At 36.8% G+C, this 19,820-nt stretch overlaps 1 protein-coding gene across 10 annotated transcripts in view; it reads right to left on the bottom strand.

Annotated features, from left to right (window-relative positions):
- TXNDC16 (thioredoxin domain containing 16) overlaps positions 1-19,820 on the bottom strand; it is a 115,026-nt gene that overhangs the window by 50,648 nt on the left and 44,558 nt on the right. For 9 of the 10 annotated variants that reach the window (XM_017512407.2, XM_017512408.2, XM_017512406.2 and 6 more), the window contains 5 exons: positions 14,582-14,748; positions 14,139-14,199; positions 12,097-12,220; positions 5,961-6,104; positions 5,380-5,439 (listed from right to left, as the gene is read on the bottom strand). In XM_017512407.2, the coding sequence (XP_017367896.1) occupies positions 5,380-5,439; positions 5,961-6,104; positions 12,097-12,220; positions 14,139-14,199; positions 14,582-14,748 (556 nt within the window). The remainder of the gene's footprint in view (positions 1-5,379; positions 5,440-5,960; positions 6,105-12,096; positions 12,221-14,138; positions 14,200-14,581; positions 14,749-19,820) is intronic. The other variant, XM_017512410.2, reaches the window with a different exon arrangement.

Here is a 19,820-nt window from a genome sequence, read left to right as displayed (position 1 = left end):
AGATACTGGAGAGGATGTGGAGAAATAGTAACACTTTTACATTGTTGGTGGGACTGTAAATTAGTTCAACCATTGTGAAAAACAGTGTGGCGATTCTTTAAGGATACAGAACTAGAAATACCATGTGACCCAGCAATCCGATTACTGGGTACATATACAAAGGATTATAAAACAGTCAATTATAAAGACACATGCACATGTATGTTTACTGCGGCACTACTTACAATAGCAAAGACATGGAACCAACCCAATTGCCCATCGATGATAGACTGGATAAAGAAAATTTGGCACGTACACACCATAGAATACTATGCAGCCAAGAAAAAGGATGAGTTCATGTCCTTTGCAGGGACATGGATGAAGCTGGAAACCACCATTCTCAGCAAACTGACTTAAGAACAGAAAACCAAACACCACATGTTCTCACACATAAGTGGGTGCTGAACAATGAGAACACATGGACACAGGGAGGGGAACATCACACACTGGGGCCTGTTAGGGCGTGGGGGAGCTAGGGGAGGGATGGCAGGGGGTGGGGAGATTGGGGAGGGATAACATTAGGAGAAACATCTAAGGTAGATGAGAGGGGAATGGATGCAGCAAACTACCATGGCACATGTATACCTATGTAACAAACCTGCACAATCTGCACATGTACCCCAGAACTTAAATTAAAAAAAAAAGAAGAAAAAAATAGACAAAAAGAGTCATTATATAATGATAAAAGGCCTTGTCCAACAGGAAAATATCACAATCCTAAATATATACGCACCTAACATTGGGGCGCCTAAATTTATAAAACATTTACTAATAGACCTATGAAATGAGATAGCAACACAATAATAGTAGGAGACTTCAATATTCCACTGACAGCACTAGAAGTATCAAGACAGAAGATCAAAAAAAAAAAACAATGGATTTAAACTATACCCTGGTACAAATGGACTTAAGAGATTTACAGAACATTCTACCCAACAACCACAGAATATACATTCTATTCAACAGTGCATCGGACTTTCTGCAAGGTAGATCATATGATAGGCCACAAAATGAGCCTCAATAAATCCAAGAAAACTGAAATTATATCAAGTACTCTCTCAGACCACAGTGGAATAAAACTGGAAATCAATTCCAAAAGGAACCTTCAAAACCATGCAAATACATGGAAATTAAACAACTTGCTCTTGAATTATCATTGGGTCAAAAATGAAATCATGATTGAAATTTAAAAATTCTTCAAACTGAATGACAATAGTGACACAATCTATCAACTAGCAAAGACGGTGCTAAGAGGAAAGTTCATAGCCCTAAATGCTTACATCAAAGTCTGAAAGAGCACACATAGGTCATAGATCAAGGAACTAGAGAAACAAGAGTAAACCAAACCTCAACCCAGCAGAAGAAAGGAAATAACCAAGATCAGAGAAGAACTAAATGAAATTGAAACAAACAAAAAAAATTCAAAAATAAATTAAACAAAAAGCTGATTATTTGAAAAGATAAACAAAACTGATAGACCATTTGAAAGATTAACCAAGAAAAGAGAAAATCCAAATAAGCTCTATTAGAAATGAAACCAGAAATACTACACTGACACCACAGAAATACAAAAGATCATTCAGAACACCTTTATGCACATAAACTGAAAAACCTAGAGGAGATGGATAAATTCCTGGAAAGATACCACTTTCCTAGCTTAAAACAGGAACAATTAGATATTCTAAACAGAAGAATAACAAGCAAGTGAGATTGAAAATGGTAATAAAATTAACAAAAAATAAGTTCAGTATTAGACAGATTCACAGGAGAATCCTACCAGACATTCAAAGAACAACTGGTATTAATCCTACTGACACCATTCCAGAAGATAAAGAGGGAACTATCCCTAAATCATTCTATGACACCAGTATCACTCTAATACCAAACCCTAGGAAAAAACATAACCAAAAAAGGAAAACTACAGACCAATATCCCTGATGAAGATAGATACCAAAATCCTCAACAAAACACTAGCTAACTGAATCCAACAACATACCAAAGAGATAATGCGCCATGATCAAGTGGGTTTCATACCAGGGATGCGGGGATGATTAAAATACACAAGTCAATAAATGTGATATACCACATAAAAAGAGTCAAAAACAAAAATCACATATTCATCTCAATAGACACAGAAAAAGCATTCAACAAAATCCAGCATTCCATTCTGATTAAAACTCTCAGCAAAATTGGCATACAAGGGATATACCTCAATGTAATAAAAGCCATCTATAACAAACCCACTGCCAACAATAATGTGGAAAAGCTGAAAGCATTTCCTCTGAGAACTGGAATAAGACAAGGATGCCTACTCTCACCACTCCTCTTCAACACAGTAATGGAAGTCTTAGCCAGAGCAATCAGACAAGAGAAAGAAATAAAGGCATCCAAATTGGTAAAGAGGGAAGTCAAGCTGTCGCTGATTTCCAATGACATGATTGTTTATCTAGAAAACCCTAAAGATTCATCCAGAAAGCTCCTAGAAGTGACAAAAGAATTCAACAAAGTTTCCAGATACAGAATCCATGCACGCAAATCAATAGCTCTTCTATACACCAACGGCAACCAAGCTGAGAATCAAGTCCAGAGTTCAACCCCTTTTACAACTGCTGGAAAAATAAAATAAAACACTGAGGAATATACCTAATCAAGGAGCTGAAAGACCACTACAAGGAACACTACAAAACACTGCTGAAAGAAACCATGGATGACAAAAATGAATGGAAATACATCTCATGTTCATGGATGGGTAGAATCAATATTGTGAAAATGACCATATTGCCAAAAGCAATCCACAAATTCAACACAATTCCCATCATAACACCACCATCATTTTCCTAGTTCTTCACAGAACTAGAAAAAACAATCTTAAAATTCATATGGAAACAAAAAAGAGCCCACATAGCCAAAGCAAGATTAAGTAAAAAAAAAACAAATCTGGAGGCGTCACATTACTTGATTTCAAACTATACTGTAAGGCCATAGTCACCAAAACAGGATGGTACTGGCATAAAACTTGGCACAGAGACCAACGGAAAAGAACAGAGAATCCAGAGATAAATGCTGATAGATACTTACAGCCAACTGATCTTTGACAAAGCAAACAAAAACATCAAGTGTGGAAAGGATACCCTATTCAACAAATGGTATTGAGATAACTGGCAAGCTATCTGTAGGAGAATGAAATTGGATCCTCATCTCTCACCTTATACAGAATCAACTCAAGATAGATCAAAGACTTAAATCTAAGATCTGAAACTATAAAAATTCTAGAAGACAACATTGGAAAATCCTTCTAGACACTGGCTTAGGCAAGAATTTCATGACCAAGAATCCCAAAGCAAATGCAATAAAAACAAAGATAAATGGCTGAGACTTAATTAAACTAAAGAGCTTTTACCTAGCAAAAGGAATGGTCAGCAGAGTAAACAGACAATCCACACTGTTGGAGAAAATCTTCACAATCTATACATCTGACAAAGGACTAATATCCAGAATCTAAAATGAACTCAAGCAAATTAGCAAGAAAAAAACAACAACAATCCCATCAAAAAGTGGGCTAAGGACATGAATAAATAATTACAAAAGAAGATATACAAACGGTCAATAAATGTATGAAAAAATACTCAACATCACTAATGATCAGGGAAATGCAAATCAAAACCACAATGTGATATCACCTTATTCCCGCAAGAATGGCCATAATCAAAAAATCAAAAAATAATAGATGTTGGCATGGAAGCGGTGAACAGGGAACACTTCTACACTGCTGGCAGGAATATAAACTAGTACAACCACTATGGAAAACAGTGTGGAGATCCTTAAAAAACTAAAAGGAACTTGATCCAGGAATCCCACTACTGGATATCTACCCAGAGGAAAATAAGTCATAATATGAAAAAGATACTTGCACACACGTTTATAGCAGCACAATTTGCAATTGCAAAAACATGGGACCAACCCAAATGCCCATCAATCAATGAGTGGACAAAGAAACTGTAGTGTGTGTATGTGTATGTATATGTGTATGTATATATATGTACATGTGTATGTATATATATATACATACATACACACAATGGAATGCTACTCAGCCATAAAAAGGAATGAATTAATGGCATTTGCAGCAACCTGGATGAGACAGGAGACTATTACTGAAACTCAGGAATGGAAAACTAAATATCACATCTTCTCACTCATATGTGGGAGTTAAGCTATGAGGATTCAAAGGCATAAGAAGGACAAAATGGACAGTGGGGACTCAAGAAAGGGTGGGAAGGGGGTAAGGAATAAAAGGCCACAAACTGGGTACAGTGTATACTGCTTGGGTGATGGGTGCACCAAAACCTCACAAATCACCACCAAAGATTTTATTTACGTAACCAAACACCACCTGTTACCCAATAACCTATGGAAATAAAAAAAACTTAATAATAAAAATAATAATTTTGTTTCACTTAATGTAAACTGTGTACTGATGTACAACTTACCATTTAGGGTTGAGTGTCTGGAATCAATTTATTGAGTTACCAAAAGCTTCAAAGTGTAAATAAGTTGTACATCAGTACACAGTTTCCATTAAATGAAACAAAATTTATGAAACTCTATTATTCATTTATTCAACAATTATCAAAAACCAGATATTGTGCAATATAAGGCATTATGCCAAGCCCAGAAAGCTGATATAAGGCATACTACCTAACCATAAGGAACCTACATTAAGCACACCTAATCCATCATCACCTCTCTTACTAACAGGCCTCACTCCTTTTCCCTATGTCTTTGCTGAGATGGTAGCACAGACATTCTCAGTTAAAGTCCATTCCTTGGATCTGTATTTGCCCACTATTAAATCAGGTTGCATAGGACAGTTAACATAAAAAGGTTCTGGATATTAAAGAGCATTCCATTCATGAAGAGTAAACTATATAGTTTCAATAACACAGGGATCCTTAATCTCTCATTAGACTGAAAGACTGGGTCTTATCTGCCAAATTTTTATCTCCAGTATTTAACTGGAGTAACTGGCACAGGGTAGGCACTCATAAATGCTTGCTGAATGACTGACTTGAACCAAAAATGTTGCTAGATTAACTGTGTAACCACAAGTACTTAATATATAGGCTCTCTACTTTCTACTAAGGACAGTTCTATGAAGACAATTCAAAGTGAATGCTTGTAAGCACTCTTGAAACTCCTCGTTCGTTAACTTAACCCTGGAGACACAAACATAGTAATCCGAAATTTTACGTGATTTTCTACATTTTTTGCATGACACAGTTTCACAAATAGCTACAGCTCAAAATTTGAATAATAAGCATGCATAGCACAGTACAATACCTTTCAGTTTAATTGCCACATCAATATAGGATTGTAAAAATGCCATGGATACTGCTTGCCCTACATGAAAATTAAAAATTCAACAGATATTACATGAGTATCTCCAAAGCATCCAAACTGATATATAACAGGTATACAGATTTATGTCTCCCCAAATTATTGTTAATCAGAAAATTCTATTATACATTTCTCAAAATAGTCCAAACACTTAAAAGAGTTCCAAATGCAACTGATTTTCTGTACTTGTACTGCAAGCAATATAGCTAAATGGCTATGATTTGAAGATTAAAGCAATATACTTACTATAAATCTATAATAATATATTAAAAATCATTAGCGTGAGCCACAATTTTTCAGAATTAATGAAAATCTAGTTTAATCATTAACCTTTAATTTGTAAATCAGATATAAACTGCACAATCGCAGAATCAGAAGTAAATGCTTCAGGGTACACAGTCTATTTGAGACATATGAAAGCAATTTCCTTTTACAACATGCAATATATGGAATGCCAAAAATTAAATGTGTGTGTTTTTAAATGTCCTAATATGTAATAGTCATCTCTAAAGGCTCATACTCACAATCAACATAGAAGAGTACTATGTTGTCAGAAGCCATCACTGTTGCATTAAATGTTTCTTCTGTTAGTTCCACTGTCAGTTCCAAAGGTAATTTCCTCTTCCTATCTCTGTAAACAGTTTCTGCCACTTCATCATCCTGAGTAACTAAAATGTTGAAAAAGAAATTAATTTAAATATTGATGTACAATGAGAAATATTTAAGCTCTTCTCATAAGATGCATATAAGAATTCAGTACTTTATACAAACTTTTGAATTCATTCTATCTTAATACTTAGGATACATGATATTTAGAAAACTTTCCAGTTCCTTAACTGACTCTGAGATGCTTCCTGACCTAGAAGTTGTAAGGTTCTGGTCAATTTCAAAATTAAAACTTGTTCTAGAAAGAATATTAATAGTATTATTTTGTTTACTTTGCCTCTACTGTATGCCAAGCATTGTGGTAGACACTAGGAAAACTGGTAAACAGACATAGTCCTGACCAAATGAAACTTCTATCTTTGGAAAAGTCTGACAAACTGATCACTGAATCAATACATAATTACAAATTATGACCAGTTTATGAGAAAGGTAAAGGAAATACTGAGAGATTATAAAAGCGCTATTTAGATTGGGAAATCCAAAATCTGCCAGGTATAGAATCAAGAAAAGAATGTTTTAGACAAAGAGAGTAACATATGTGAAAGCTCTGAGGCATAAAAGAGTTTAGCACATACAAGGCTGAGAGAAAGCAAATTTGACTAAGACAAGGTGGGGTTGAAAAAATAAACAGCAAGAGAAAACTCTAGACTAGGAAGTGACTAAATCAAAAGAGGTCACATGAGCCAAGAAGTCTGGATTTTATCCAAAAAGCATCAAGTTATGAGTGGATTCTGAATATGTGAAAACATCTCTTTAATTTAGATAGACCAATCAATAGATTGATCCATCCATCCATGCATGTGGTAATAACATGCTTGAATTCATAAACATTCTGTTAGAAGTTTGTAGAGATCGTATGGCAACACAGATGGAGCATATAACTTGATTAAAGGATAAAGCTTCTTAGAAGAGTTGATACTAGCTGAATATGAAAAGAAAAGTAAAACTCAGGCAGAGAAGAAAGGCAGTGGTGGCATAAAGAGCAAAGGGAACAGCATTAGCAACGGCACAGTGGCATGAAAGAGCCTGGTGCAATCGGAAGACCAAACACTGGATATATGATGATATTAAGAATTGTTAATTTTTTAGAGGTAATAATAGTATTAATTATGTAATGTTTAAAAGGAGGCCAGGTGCGGTGGCTCACGCCTATAATCCCAGCACTTTGGGAGGCCAAGGCAGGCGGATCACAAGGTCAAGAGACTGAGAGTATCCTGGCCAACGTGGTGAAACCCCATCTCTACTAAAAATAAAAAAATTAGCTGGGCGTAGTGGTGCACACCTGTAGTCCCAGCTACTCGGGGGGCTGAGGCAGGAGAATCTCTTGAACCCAGGAGGCGGAGGCTGCAGTGAGCCGAGACTGCACCACTGTACTCCAGCCTGTGTGAGAGAGTGAGACTCTGTCTAAAAAAAAAACAAAAACAAAAACAATAAAAAGGAAAATCTTTATATTTCTGAAACCCAGCAAAATACTTATAGATGAAATCATATGTTTGGGATTTGCTACAAAACAATAAGAGGTGGGGAGTGATTGGAGCAGGATTAGCCATGGTTTGATAATGGCTGGGGCCAACTAATGGGTAACAAGAATTTGTTCTATTATTCTGTCTACTTTATGGTATGTTCATAATTCTCTGTAACAACACATTAAAAAGAAAGAAGGGGGCCGGGCGCGGTGGCTCAAGCCTGTAATCCCAGCACTTTGGGAGGCCGAGATGGGTGGATCACGAGGTCAAGAGATTGAGACCATCCTGGTCAACACGGTGAAACCCCGTCTCTACTAAAAATACAAAAAATTAGCTGGGCATGGTGGCGCGTGCCTGTAATCCCAGCTACTCAGGAGGCTGAGGCAGGAGAATTGCCTGAACCCAGGAGGCGGAGGTTGCGGTGAGCCGAGATCGCGCCATTGCACTCCAGCCTGGGCAACAAGAGCGAAACTCCGTCTCAAAAAAAAAAAAAAAAGAAAGAAAGAAGGGAGAAAGAAGACAATACAGTCATAGAACTATTATTTTCTACATAATTTCTAATACAGTCAAGTACCACATATTGATACTTCAGTCAACAATGGACCACATATACAACTGTAGTCCCTTAAGATTAAGGGAGAAATTCCTATCATCTGATGATGCAGTAGCCATTGTAATGTTGTAGCACAACACATTACTCACATGTCCGTGGTGATACTGGTGTAAAGAAACCTACTGTGAGTCATATAAAAGTATAGTACAATAAGGCCGGGCACGATGGCTCACACCTGTAATCCCAGCACGCTGGGAGGCCAAGGCAGGTGGATCACTTGAGGTCAGGAGTTCGAGGCCAGCCTGACCAACATGGTGAAATCCCATCCCTACTAAAAAATACAAAAAATTAGCTCAGGGTGGTGGTGCATACTTGTAATCCCAGCTACTTGGGACGCTGAGGCAGGAGAATTGGTTAAACCCAGGAGGCAGAGATTGCAGTGAGCCAAGATCACACCATTGCACTCCAGTCTGGGCAACAACAGTGCAATTCTGTCTCAACAACAAAAAAGTATAGTACATACAATTATGTACAGTAAATAATACTTGATAATAAAGGACTAGATTATTGGCTTATACATTTACTATACTCTTATCATTAGAGTATACTCCTTTCACTTACAAAATAAAAAGTTTACTGTAAAACAGCCTCAGGTAGGTCCTTCTAAAAGAAGGCATTATTATTATAGGAAATGACAGCTCCATGCTTGTTAGTGCCCCCAAAGACCTTCCAAAGGGACAAGATGTGGAAGTGGAAGAGAATAATATGGATAATCTTGACCATGTATAAGCCTAGGCTAATGTGTGTGTTTGTGTTTTAGTTTTTACAAAAAAGTTTAAAATGTAAAACATAAAAGTTTTAAATGGAAAAAAGCTTATAGGATAAGGACAAAAAAAAGAATATTTTTGTATAGCTGTACAATATGTTTGTGCTTTAAGTTAAATGTCATCACAAAACAGTCAAAACATTTTCTAAAACTATAAAAATGTATAGAGTGAAAAAGTTACAGTAAGCTAAGATAAATTTATTATTGAAGAAATAAAAGTTTTATAAATTTAGTACAGCCTAAGTATACAGTATTTATAAAGTCTACAATAATGTAATGTCCTAGGCCTTCATACTCATTCAGTGACTCACCCAGAGGAACTTACAGTCTCGCAAGCTCCATTCATGTTAAGTACCCTACACAGGTGTACCATTTTTTATCTTTTATACCATGTTTTTACTGTACCTCTCCTATGTTTATACATGTTTAGATACATAAATATCTACCATTGTGTTACAAGTACCTACAGTATTCAATACAGTAACATGCTGTACAGGTTTGTGGCCTAGGAGCAATAGGCTATACCATATTCCCTAGGTGTGTAGTAGGCTACACCATGTAGGTCTGTGTAAGTGAACTTTATGATGTTTGCTCAGTGAAATCACCTAACAATCCATTTCTCAGAAAGTACTCCCATTATTGAGACAAATGACCGTACTATAAATTGAAATTCTATTTCTGGATGTCAATACAACCTCAGCCATTTTCTAACTGTATGACTCTAGTCAATCACATAACTCTCTGGGCCTCAACGTTCAACTCTTGTGAAGCATGGGAGTTGTACTACATAACTTTAAGGTACTTTCAAGCACCAAATCCCATGACACTAAAAAGTTACATTCTCAATTCTCAATACCAAAATTAGTAAAGATCTATTTTCTTATTTACTGCATTTTCTTCTTATTCATATATTTTCATTTTCCTGTCAGTCTTCTTTCTTTTTCCTCCTTTCCCTCTTTTCTTATACTCTAATAAGCTACCATCACTTGTAAATTTAGTCATTCCTCAGCTCTACCTTCCACCTATTCATTAATAACATACATACTATTTTCAGTCACACAGGTAGCTTTTTTTTTTTTTTTTTTTGAGACAGAATCTCACTCTGTTGCCCAGGCTGGAGTACAGTGCCATGATCTCAGCTCACTGCAAACTCTACCTCTTGGGCTCAAGCAATCCTTCCACCTCAGCCCCCCAAAGACCTGGGACTACAGGCACGCATCACCATGCCTGGCTAATATCTGTATTTTGTGTAGAGATGGGATTCTGTCATGTTGCCCAGGCTGAACACATGCTTCTTTTCTTTTGTTCAGATTGTCCTTTTGCGGAATTTAGTCTTTTTCATTCTGATTAAGGTTTTGCCGATTTTTCTCCGGGGACACCTGTCTCTGATTTACATTCACAGATGGTAATAAATTCTTTCCTAACCCTCATCTAGTTTTCCTTTGCAAACCGGAGTGATACAAACCGAGGGGGAAGAATTATGTAGACAGGCACAACATGATACAACGTTCTGGGCCAATATGGATTACTGATAACAGGAAGATGAAAAACAAACAAAAAAGGCAAAATTGCAAAAGAAATACTAGAAGCAGGCTGGAGGTCATTGAATGTTCCCAACACAAAGAAATTATAAATGTTTGAAATGATGGATATGCTAACTACCCTGACCTGATTACTATACATTATACATATTGAAACATCACTATGTACCCCACAAATAGGTATAATTATTATTGGTCAATTAAAAGATAAAAAATAAAAACTATAAAGAGAAGGCAGAATCAGAGGGTAAATAAGGCCACAGAGTCAGGAAACAATATAGGGACTGAGGCCACAAAGAAATCTTCAAACAGGCAACTTCCACTGAAGACAGGAATCAAATAAACTGAGATTGGGGCAAGTCCCCTAACTCTGAAAGTTCACATATAGGGACCATTACAGGAATAAAGCAGGAAGCAAGAGACCAGAACACAGGTCTACTTATGTAATGACAAGCCCACTGAGGACTCCAGAGAGGAACACAAGCAATCCTAACCCCTGCATATCAGAAAAGAACTAGAGCTCAGCTCAAACCAAGAAACTGGTCACTGGTAACAGTGAAAGCTCTTATTAAATGTACAATATAGATTTTGATCACAATGCATGGACCTTATGAAAATGATATGTAAATTGCTTCCTTCCTGGAGCTCATAATGGTACTGTATAAAACATTCAAGTATTTACTATATGGTATACAAAAATGAACAAGACATAATCCTTGATTTAGAAATATTTCTAGACTAGTGGAGAAGAGAAAAAAGTAAATTAGTAATTACAGAAGAGGATTAATGTTATGAAAGAAGTATCAGGAACAATTATTTCACTATTGCCAAACTATCACACTTTAAAAATATGAAATTTTAGGCCACTAGATTATTTTAGCAAAGTATTCTTGACTGTAACTAATAAAGAAGATTTTATTACAAGACGCTTAAATGCTAGCTCAGGCCCCACCACCAGCCACTTGTAGGACTTTGGGCTGATCACTTAACTCAGAAAATGCAGACTCTTCATGTATTAAATGAAGGTGATATCAGCTAACTCAGAGAATAACAATTAAAGTAAATAATATGTGGGGAAAAGGCTTGAAAACTATACAATACTTCAGAAATGTAAGCAATAAGAGAAATTTTTTAAAGACTGAAATAACTGTTTAAAAGAAGTGTTAAAATGTTATTAAAATTTACTCTTTATACCATTAACAACTGGATTTATGTACAAGTACAAATATAACAATATTTATTAGAACTCTACTTCCCAATAAAAATAATAACAATGAAATATCATGTTGTAGTTTTTAAGTAGAGTTTTTAAACACGGACTAGTCCAGAAGGGCTGAAAGTACTGATACGGAGGATGAAGGCACACATGTGGGAAGTTTGAAGCCTGATACGTAACAGTAAATGCCAATAACTAAACAAAGTATAGCATCCTTACATCTTTTCAACAAATCAACTTGATAAAATGTGATTCAAAATAAATACCACCAGGTTTCTTTACAGAGTCTTAAATCTGAATGCATTCTTTGAGAAAGTTAATTCATTGAAAATTTCACTGACTTTATGGGTGCTGAGCAGGATGGGGAAGGGGTAAGAATCATAATACATTACCTATATCTGGACCTTCCACGTCATCGTCTTCATCTTCTTGTATTTCCTCAACGTGTATATTATTTTCCACATGGGATATTATTAAATCAACATCACGTAATACCAAAAATTCCACTGGAACTCCCTAGAAATACATCAATTTTTAAAAAAATGAATATAGCAAAGTATTTTGACATAAAAATGTTTTACTCGGGCCAGGCACAGTGGCTAACACCTGTAATCCCAACACTTTGGGCACCTGTAATCCCAACACTTTGGGAGGCACAGGCAGGTGGATCACCTGAGGTCAGGAGTTTGAGATCAGCCTGGCCAACATAGTGAAACCCCATCTCTACCAAAAACACAAAAATTAGCTGGGTGTGGTGGCACATGTCTGTAATCCCAGCTACTCAGGGGGCTGAAACAGAAGAATCGTCTGAACTCAGGAGGTGGAGGTTGCAGTGAGCCAAGATTGTGCCGCTGCACTCCAGCCTGAGCGACAGAGCCAGGCCCTGTATCAAAAAGAAAAAAAAAAAGAGTTTCACTTGTTTAACATTAAAATGAAACTAAACCTTTGAGTTTCAATTCTAAAATTAAGAAAAATGAAAAAGGAAATTAACTCCACAATTACTACAAAAAGAAAAGCAACCAAAGCATACCTTTCTATAAAGACAATGGGTACACTGAAAAGGGTGGCAACGAAAGGAGTGGAAAGCCTCACTTGTTTCTTGTCACAACCACATTATACTGAAGTCTATAAAACATTTCACATATAACAGCTAGTTCTACCTCTTTATAAGATGGAAATATATAAAATTTTACTACAAATAGAGCAAATCAAAATTGATTATTCTGACATTCCACAAAAATATCCAAAACAATACTTCATCTAAACTAATTCCACTAATAAGTTCGATTTCCTGTTTAGCTATAAACAACATTAAATTACTATCTGCTACCAGTTGTTTTAAAAATGCTACATTCTATTCTATTGAGATCAATATTAAATTAAAAATATTACTTAAGATTTATTTCACTATTGCCCAACTGTTACACTTTAAAAATACAAAATTTTAGGCCCTAGATTATTTTAGCAAAGTATTTTTGATTGTAACTACATATTGGAATAAAGCTATGAGCTCCAAGCACGTTTGTTCTTTGCTACGACATATCTTCACCTTTTTAACATTATATTCAAAATAAGCAATTTTGATTCCTAGAGAAATATAGTAAACTTAAGTAGAGGAATCAAAATCAAACTTAACTTGTTCCAAAGATTCACAGAAATTTCTGTAGTAAACTTTTTAATTAAAGTATAACAGTCACACAGAAAATAACAAAAATGTTAAGTAAGTATAGAGTTTGATGGACTTTTACAAAGTAGACATATCTGTATAACTACCACACAGATTAAGATACAGAACATCATCAGCACACCCAGGAGCCATCTTCTTGCTCTTCCTGTCATTAACATCCCCCAAAAGTAATCATTATTCTGTCTTTCATCAAGGCTCTGGCTTGAATTGTTTCATCTTGTTAATTTTTTGAGATAGCGTCACTCTCTCTCGTTAATTTTTTGAGAGAGGGTGGATGTACAGTGGCACAGTCGTGGCTCACTGCAGCCTCAACCTCTGGTGCTCAAGTGATTCTCCCACCTCACCCTCCTGAGTAACTGGGACTATAGGCACAAACCACCACACTCAGCTAATTTTTTGTAGAGATGGGATCTCCCAATGTTGCCTAGGCTGGTCTTAAACTCCTAGGTTCAAATGATCCACCTGCCTCAGCCGCTCAAAGTGCTAGGATTATAGGCATGAGCCACCATGCCCAGCCCCATATTATTTTAAACAAAAAACAGGATAGCATAATCCTGATTTTATTTTTTAAAATACATATAAACATGTAAACATAGGAAAAAACCGACTAACACATGAAAAAAACATCAAAATGTTAACAGCAATTATCTTTGAATAGGAGCAATGTATAATTTACAGATTTTTCTATAATAAAAATTATTACTTTAGGACAACATATATTATAGACCAGTACATAAAACAACTAACCTTTTCTGCTCTTTTGAAGACCACATTAGCATGTTGAGGAATGTTCACTTCCAAAGAGTCCCTTTTTCAAAATGGAAATAAATGTTTTATATTGCTAATCTGAAGAATAATAATCACCCAGGATGTCAATCAAAAATAGAACTATAATCTTAAACTAAATATTACAAAAAAATTACAATTTAGTGACTGAAAAGTTTTACACATATTGACCAGATTTTCTAGTCTCCATGTTAATCTCTCTCTTCATTTAGCAAGGTTTAAAGTTCTAAGTTTTAATCAAGCTTATAATGAATGTACAGATTTTAGCTCAGCAACTAGTTCTAACTACATTAGAATCTATTAAAAATTTGAGTTTACCTATAAGTAATTAAATCACCACATTTTAAAACATGGAAGTTATTAGTGTTTTGCTAAATATAGTAAACATTCAATGTTTAAGATACCTTAACAAGAGCAGAACTCCTGCTTTTCCCAGAAGACGCCAAGCAACCCATTCTGCAGTTCTTCTATCAGCTTCATATGTAGCCTGTTGGCTAACAATAAAAACCAGTGGTAAGCCTAGTTGGAGATGAACAGTTGAAACTTGTTGAGGATCGTCAGCAACTTCAGTCTTCATTAAAAACAACAACAACAACAAAAAAGAACAAAGTGTGATAATAATATTCTAACATTTGGATTTCAATTCTCTTAACTCTTATTAATAAAGTAACAAGTAAAAAACAAGTCTATAAAATAATAATCCAACACTAACAGAAATGATCTCCTAATTTCCTGAATTAAAGGCTCCCAAGGTACCTATATAGTTTTGTTTGTTTTTTGAGACAAAAGCTTGCTTTGTTGTCAGGCTGGAGTCCAACAGCATAATGATCACAGCTCATTGTAGCCTAAACCTTTTGGGCTCCAACAATCCTCCCACCTCAGCCTCCCAAGTAGCTGGGACCACAGGTGTACACCACCATGTCGAGCTAATTTTTTTTTTTTTAATTTTTTGTAGAGTCAATCTCCCTACATTGCCCAGCCTGGTCTGAAACTCCTGGGCTCAAGTGATCCTCCCACTTTGGCCTTCCAAAGTGATAGGATTACAGGCATGAGCGATCGATCGTGCCTGGCCCCCTATAAGTTTAGGCATTATAAAATTAAGATTTTATAAGAAGTTAAACAAAAAATTACAATCATAAAGAATACTATAAACAAATAAAAACAATAAATAAAGCAATGTGGGACTAATTGATAGAGATAAATATTTCAAGGGAAATAGAACAGATAACGAAGGAATAAACTTTTTCATATAAGAATTTAACATAATATGACACATTACAAAACAATGAGGAAGACCTGAATTAAAGTAGCAAATTAAATACACACATCTAATTTCGCTCCCTCCAGAACTCCCAGGAAAACTACAGCAGAGGGATTTTTTAAAAGAGACAAACATACATACATAAAGAAGGGAAAAGAGAAAAGGTAGCACAATTTTAGAAGTCAGAATAAAATAACTGACTTAGGAGATCCTACAACGCAAAACCCTAAGCCATCAGAGGGAAAACTAAGACACAATTCAGTTTTAGCTACAAAATCCTAAAATTGCTCAGGAACTATCAGTGTCAAGCAAGTCTGGATCTGGGAAGGAAATATTAGAAGGGAAGTGGCAGGAAGGCTCTAAAATAAACATGAATATGTCAAAGCTTTTGAGAAGTAGTTAGATCCCTAGATTCTCCTCCCCAGTTCTATGATATTAAACAACTGTTGCTTCCCCATACCGGCAGACATCTAGGAACAGCTGACAGCGTGGATACCATGCTGAAATCGGGGGATTAAGTAACCAAATGTTGAGATGTTCCCCTCACCTAAGGTCCCTTTCCACTCAGTTCCCAGAATGCCGGCAGTTAGGCCTTTGTCCTCAATTGGAATTTTTATCCTTTTTGGGAGATCTTGAGTAATCCCAAAAGCCTGAAGATACTGACATTGGGATTCGCCAAAAAGCAGGCTAGGTCTAATTACTCTATGGAGCTCTAGGCTCGACCCTGCTCACCTCTTCAGTCTGCTTACTGCCTAAGAGACATGAACTTCTGTCACTGCTACCTGCACTTTCTCCACTTTCCACCATAGATACCTCCCAGACAAGACACAATTCTCATACATTCTCCGTGTGTGAGAATGTGTGAGAATCTGGAACACTGTTGCTTGCCTCTGCCCCTCCTCCATCCTCCTCTCTTGCTGCCACCCAGCAGAGCTGGCTTCAAGGTCCATCTTAGCACTGTGTGGCATTCCCAGGACATTTGAACTAGGCAGGGAGGTGGGGTGTCATGTGGCCAGGTGTCCAGAAGGCACTGGGAAATCCCATGTGATGGTCTGAGAGGATCAGGCACATATCCGTCATGGGGCAGAAATGTCAAGGACAGCTTACAAGGGTGCCACCTTCTCACCACTCCACCTTCCCAACCGTTCTCCTCCCAGTCAGCCAAAGAGAGTCAGAGCTATTTTGGCCACATCTCTCAAGTCTCTACCAACCCCAACTGTCTGCCTGTCAGAGACTTGCAAAGTCTCATGTTTTTGTTTTATTTTCTCATCATTCCATTGTGATACTAAGAAACTAAGAAGATTAATTTTCAAAAAGGTCAGGCACGATGGCTCATGCCTACACTTTGAGAGGCCAAGATGGGAGGATCACTTGCGCTCTGGAGTTCAAGACCAGCCTGGGCTACATAGCACAATCCTGTCTCTATTTTTTTTAATTGCAAATTAAACAAAATTTTTTAAAGATTAATGAAAAACTAAAATGTGAACAGATATCACTGTTACATATATATATTATATACATATTTAAAAGTCACCAAGTCTCACCAATGTTAGAATTTCCAACCTGTATTTTAGTTTTAGTTTTGAATTCTAAACTATGAACAGACATCCAAGGATTAACACACACCTGAGGAAAGCCTTTAACATGAAAAGCAGAGACTGGAACACATGGAAAAAATAAATAACATAGAGAAAATACAGACCATGCGGGAATAAGAAAGGTTCAGAAGCCACCACAGACAACTTCAATGAGATGGGAAGACACTGGATCCATAAATAATTGAAAAATAAAGTTAAATAAGTCTCCCAGAAAGCACAACAGAAATAGATGTAAGATAGAAGAGAAAAAAGGTAATAAAATTGAAGGACTAGTTAAAGACGCCTAACATCTAAATAATGCAAGTCACAGAAAAAGAGAAGGAGAAAATAGAAGAAATCATCACTGAAATAAACACAAAATTTTCCTACAACTGAAGGATATTAATTGTCAGATTCAAAGAGCCCAATGAATAACCAACAGAGTGGATAAAAGCAGATACAAACAAAGATGTATTCTTCCAAACTTTCTAATAATTGAACTTTTTTTTTTTTAGACAGAGCCTCACTCTCTCATCCAGGCTGGAGTGCAGTGGCAGTATCTCAGCTCACTGTAACCTCTGTCTCCCAGGCTCAAGCAATCCTCTCACTTCAGCCGCCACCAAGTAGAGCTGAGACTACAGATGCGCATCACCACACACAGCCAGTTTTTATATATTTTGTAGAGACGGGGTTTTGCCATGTTGCCCAGGCTGGTCTCTTAACTCCTGGACTCAACCAATCCACTCATCTTGGCCTCCCAAAGTGATGAGAATTCACCAGGGGATAGGAATCTTACAAACCATCTTAGAATTCTGTTTACCATAGGTAAGTATAGGATTCTATTTGGCAATTTTTGGGAAAGAGATACATATATGTATACTCAATAACTTGAGTTATTAAGTACTTAAGTTATTTTATCTACCATAAAGAAAATTCTAAGCCCCCAAAATTCCTACCCCTGGTAAACAAATCTTGTATAACCCCCTCCCCTGAGTGTGAGCAGGACCTGCGGGGTAGCCATTCCTTTTGTTAGGTGACATTACATAGGAGTCTGTTGTAGCACACTCAAGTAAGATTCTCCCACTGGCTTTGAAGGAGCAAGCTGCATGTTGTGAGAGGGCCATGTGGCAAGGGCTTGAGAGCAGACTGTAGGAAATAAGAACAACCTTCTTCTAACAGCTAGCAAGAAAACAGGAACCTGGGTCTTAAAACCACAAGAAAAATAATTTCTGCCAAAAACCTAGATGAGTGGAATATCCTGAAGGAGTACAGGTTTTTCCTCGTGTATTCAGAGAACTATTAGTAATTCAGTATTATAAAGCAAAAGGAGGAATAGTCAGCAAGGCTAGAAATGTGGCAAGGGGTCAGCTCGCTGAAAACCATGAATGTCCTGCCAAGCAAACAGGGCTTTATGATGTAAATAAAGTGAAGTCATTTATGAATTGTATGAATTAATGATCACACATATATTTTTAAAATATCACTGTCAGCTTTCAAGAGAGATTTCAGATGTAAAATCACATGCAAGAACATGTAGGAATTAAGAATGTTTCCCCAGATGTCTGCCATAAATAAATGGACAGTAAAATAACCAAAATAGTAAAGAAAGAACCAGTGTTGGTGAAGGACAATACCTTAATGTCACATGTATTGTACTTAAGCAGAGATACATCTAATTAACAGTTAGATACATCTAATTAACACTTAGATACATGAGTGGGAGCTCCAAATAAACATGTGACCTGAAAATTCAGATTTGAGAATCCATGCAGTTAACGCCACAGAAACAGATGAGGTCACTTGAGGGGTGTGCTTTGAGCAACTATCACTGTGTATCAAAGCTCCCTAAAACCTGGTAGCTTAAAATGACAAGAATCATTTCCTTTGCTCAAATATGTGTAAGCTCATCTCTGCTTCATGTGGCATTAGTAGGCTATTTCAACTGGAGGCTGAATATTCTACTTTACAGATGGCTCATACGCACGGCTAACAAGCTGTTGCTATTTGAAGCTCAGCCATGGCTGTGGTCTAGGGACCTCAATTCTCCTTCTCATGGGCTTCTCCTCAGGCTGTTTAGGCTAACAACAAAATAGGGAGTTTCCAAGAATGAGCAAATAAACAGAGCAAGGCAGAGGCACATCACATTTTGTGAAATATAGCCATTATTGATATATGAAGTCATAGATCATCACTTCAGTCTCATTCTGTTGGTCAAGGCAGTTATAGAAGCCCAACCAGGTTCAGGTAGAGGAGTCACAGACTCCATCATTCCACAGGCAGTGATAGGGTGACAAGATAAGGGGAGCTTATGGGATGCGAGGTACTGTTGGACTTTGTGAGTCTTGAAGAAAGGAGTGAACCTATTTTGTAGGTGGGAGGGATTACTGTAGCCATAGTCTGCCCCCTGGCTACAACAACTCAAATCCTTTCCATGTGTAAAATACACACCTCCCTCCCAGACTCCTAAAGCCTTGTCCCATCAAGCTTTGAATGAAATCTGTGCACAGTTTAATATATCATTTACATTTAGATAAGACCCTTGCATATAGCTCCTTGAAAACTATTCCTTTTAATTTGAAGACCTGTGAACTAAAGAGAAAGATCATTTTCCCCAATACATACTCAACACACAGTGATGGGACGTGCGTAGTATAATTATATACACTCCTGGCTGAAGGGGGGAAAATGGAGGCACACAATAGTCACTGGTCTATAGCAACTCTGAGGTCCACTGAGGCATATGTTGTTAAGTTCCTCAATTGGGGCCTAGTCCTGCTCCCTGAACTTAAGTCTCTTGGTTACAAA

This window comes from Cebus imitator, unplaced genomic scaffold, assembly GCF_001604975.1.
Source record: "Cebus imitator isolate Cc_AM_T3 unplaced genomic scaffold, Cebus_imitator-1.0 Scaffold472, whole genome shotgun sequence".
Taxonomy (NCBI): Eukaryota; Metazoa; Chordata; class Mammalia; order Primates; family Cebidae; genus Cebus; species Cebus imitator.
Note: the sequence above shows the minus strand (reverse complement) of the source record. Positions and strands in the feature narration are given on the sequence as shown.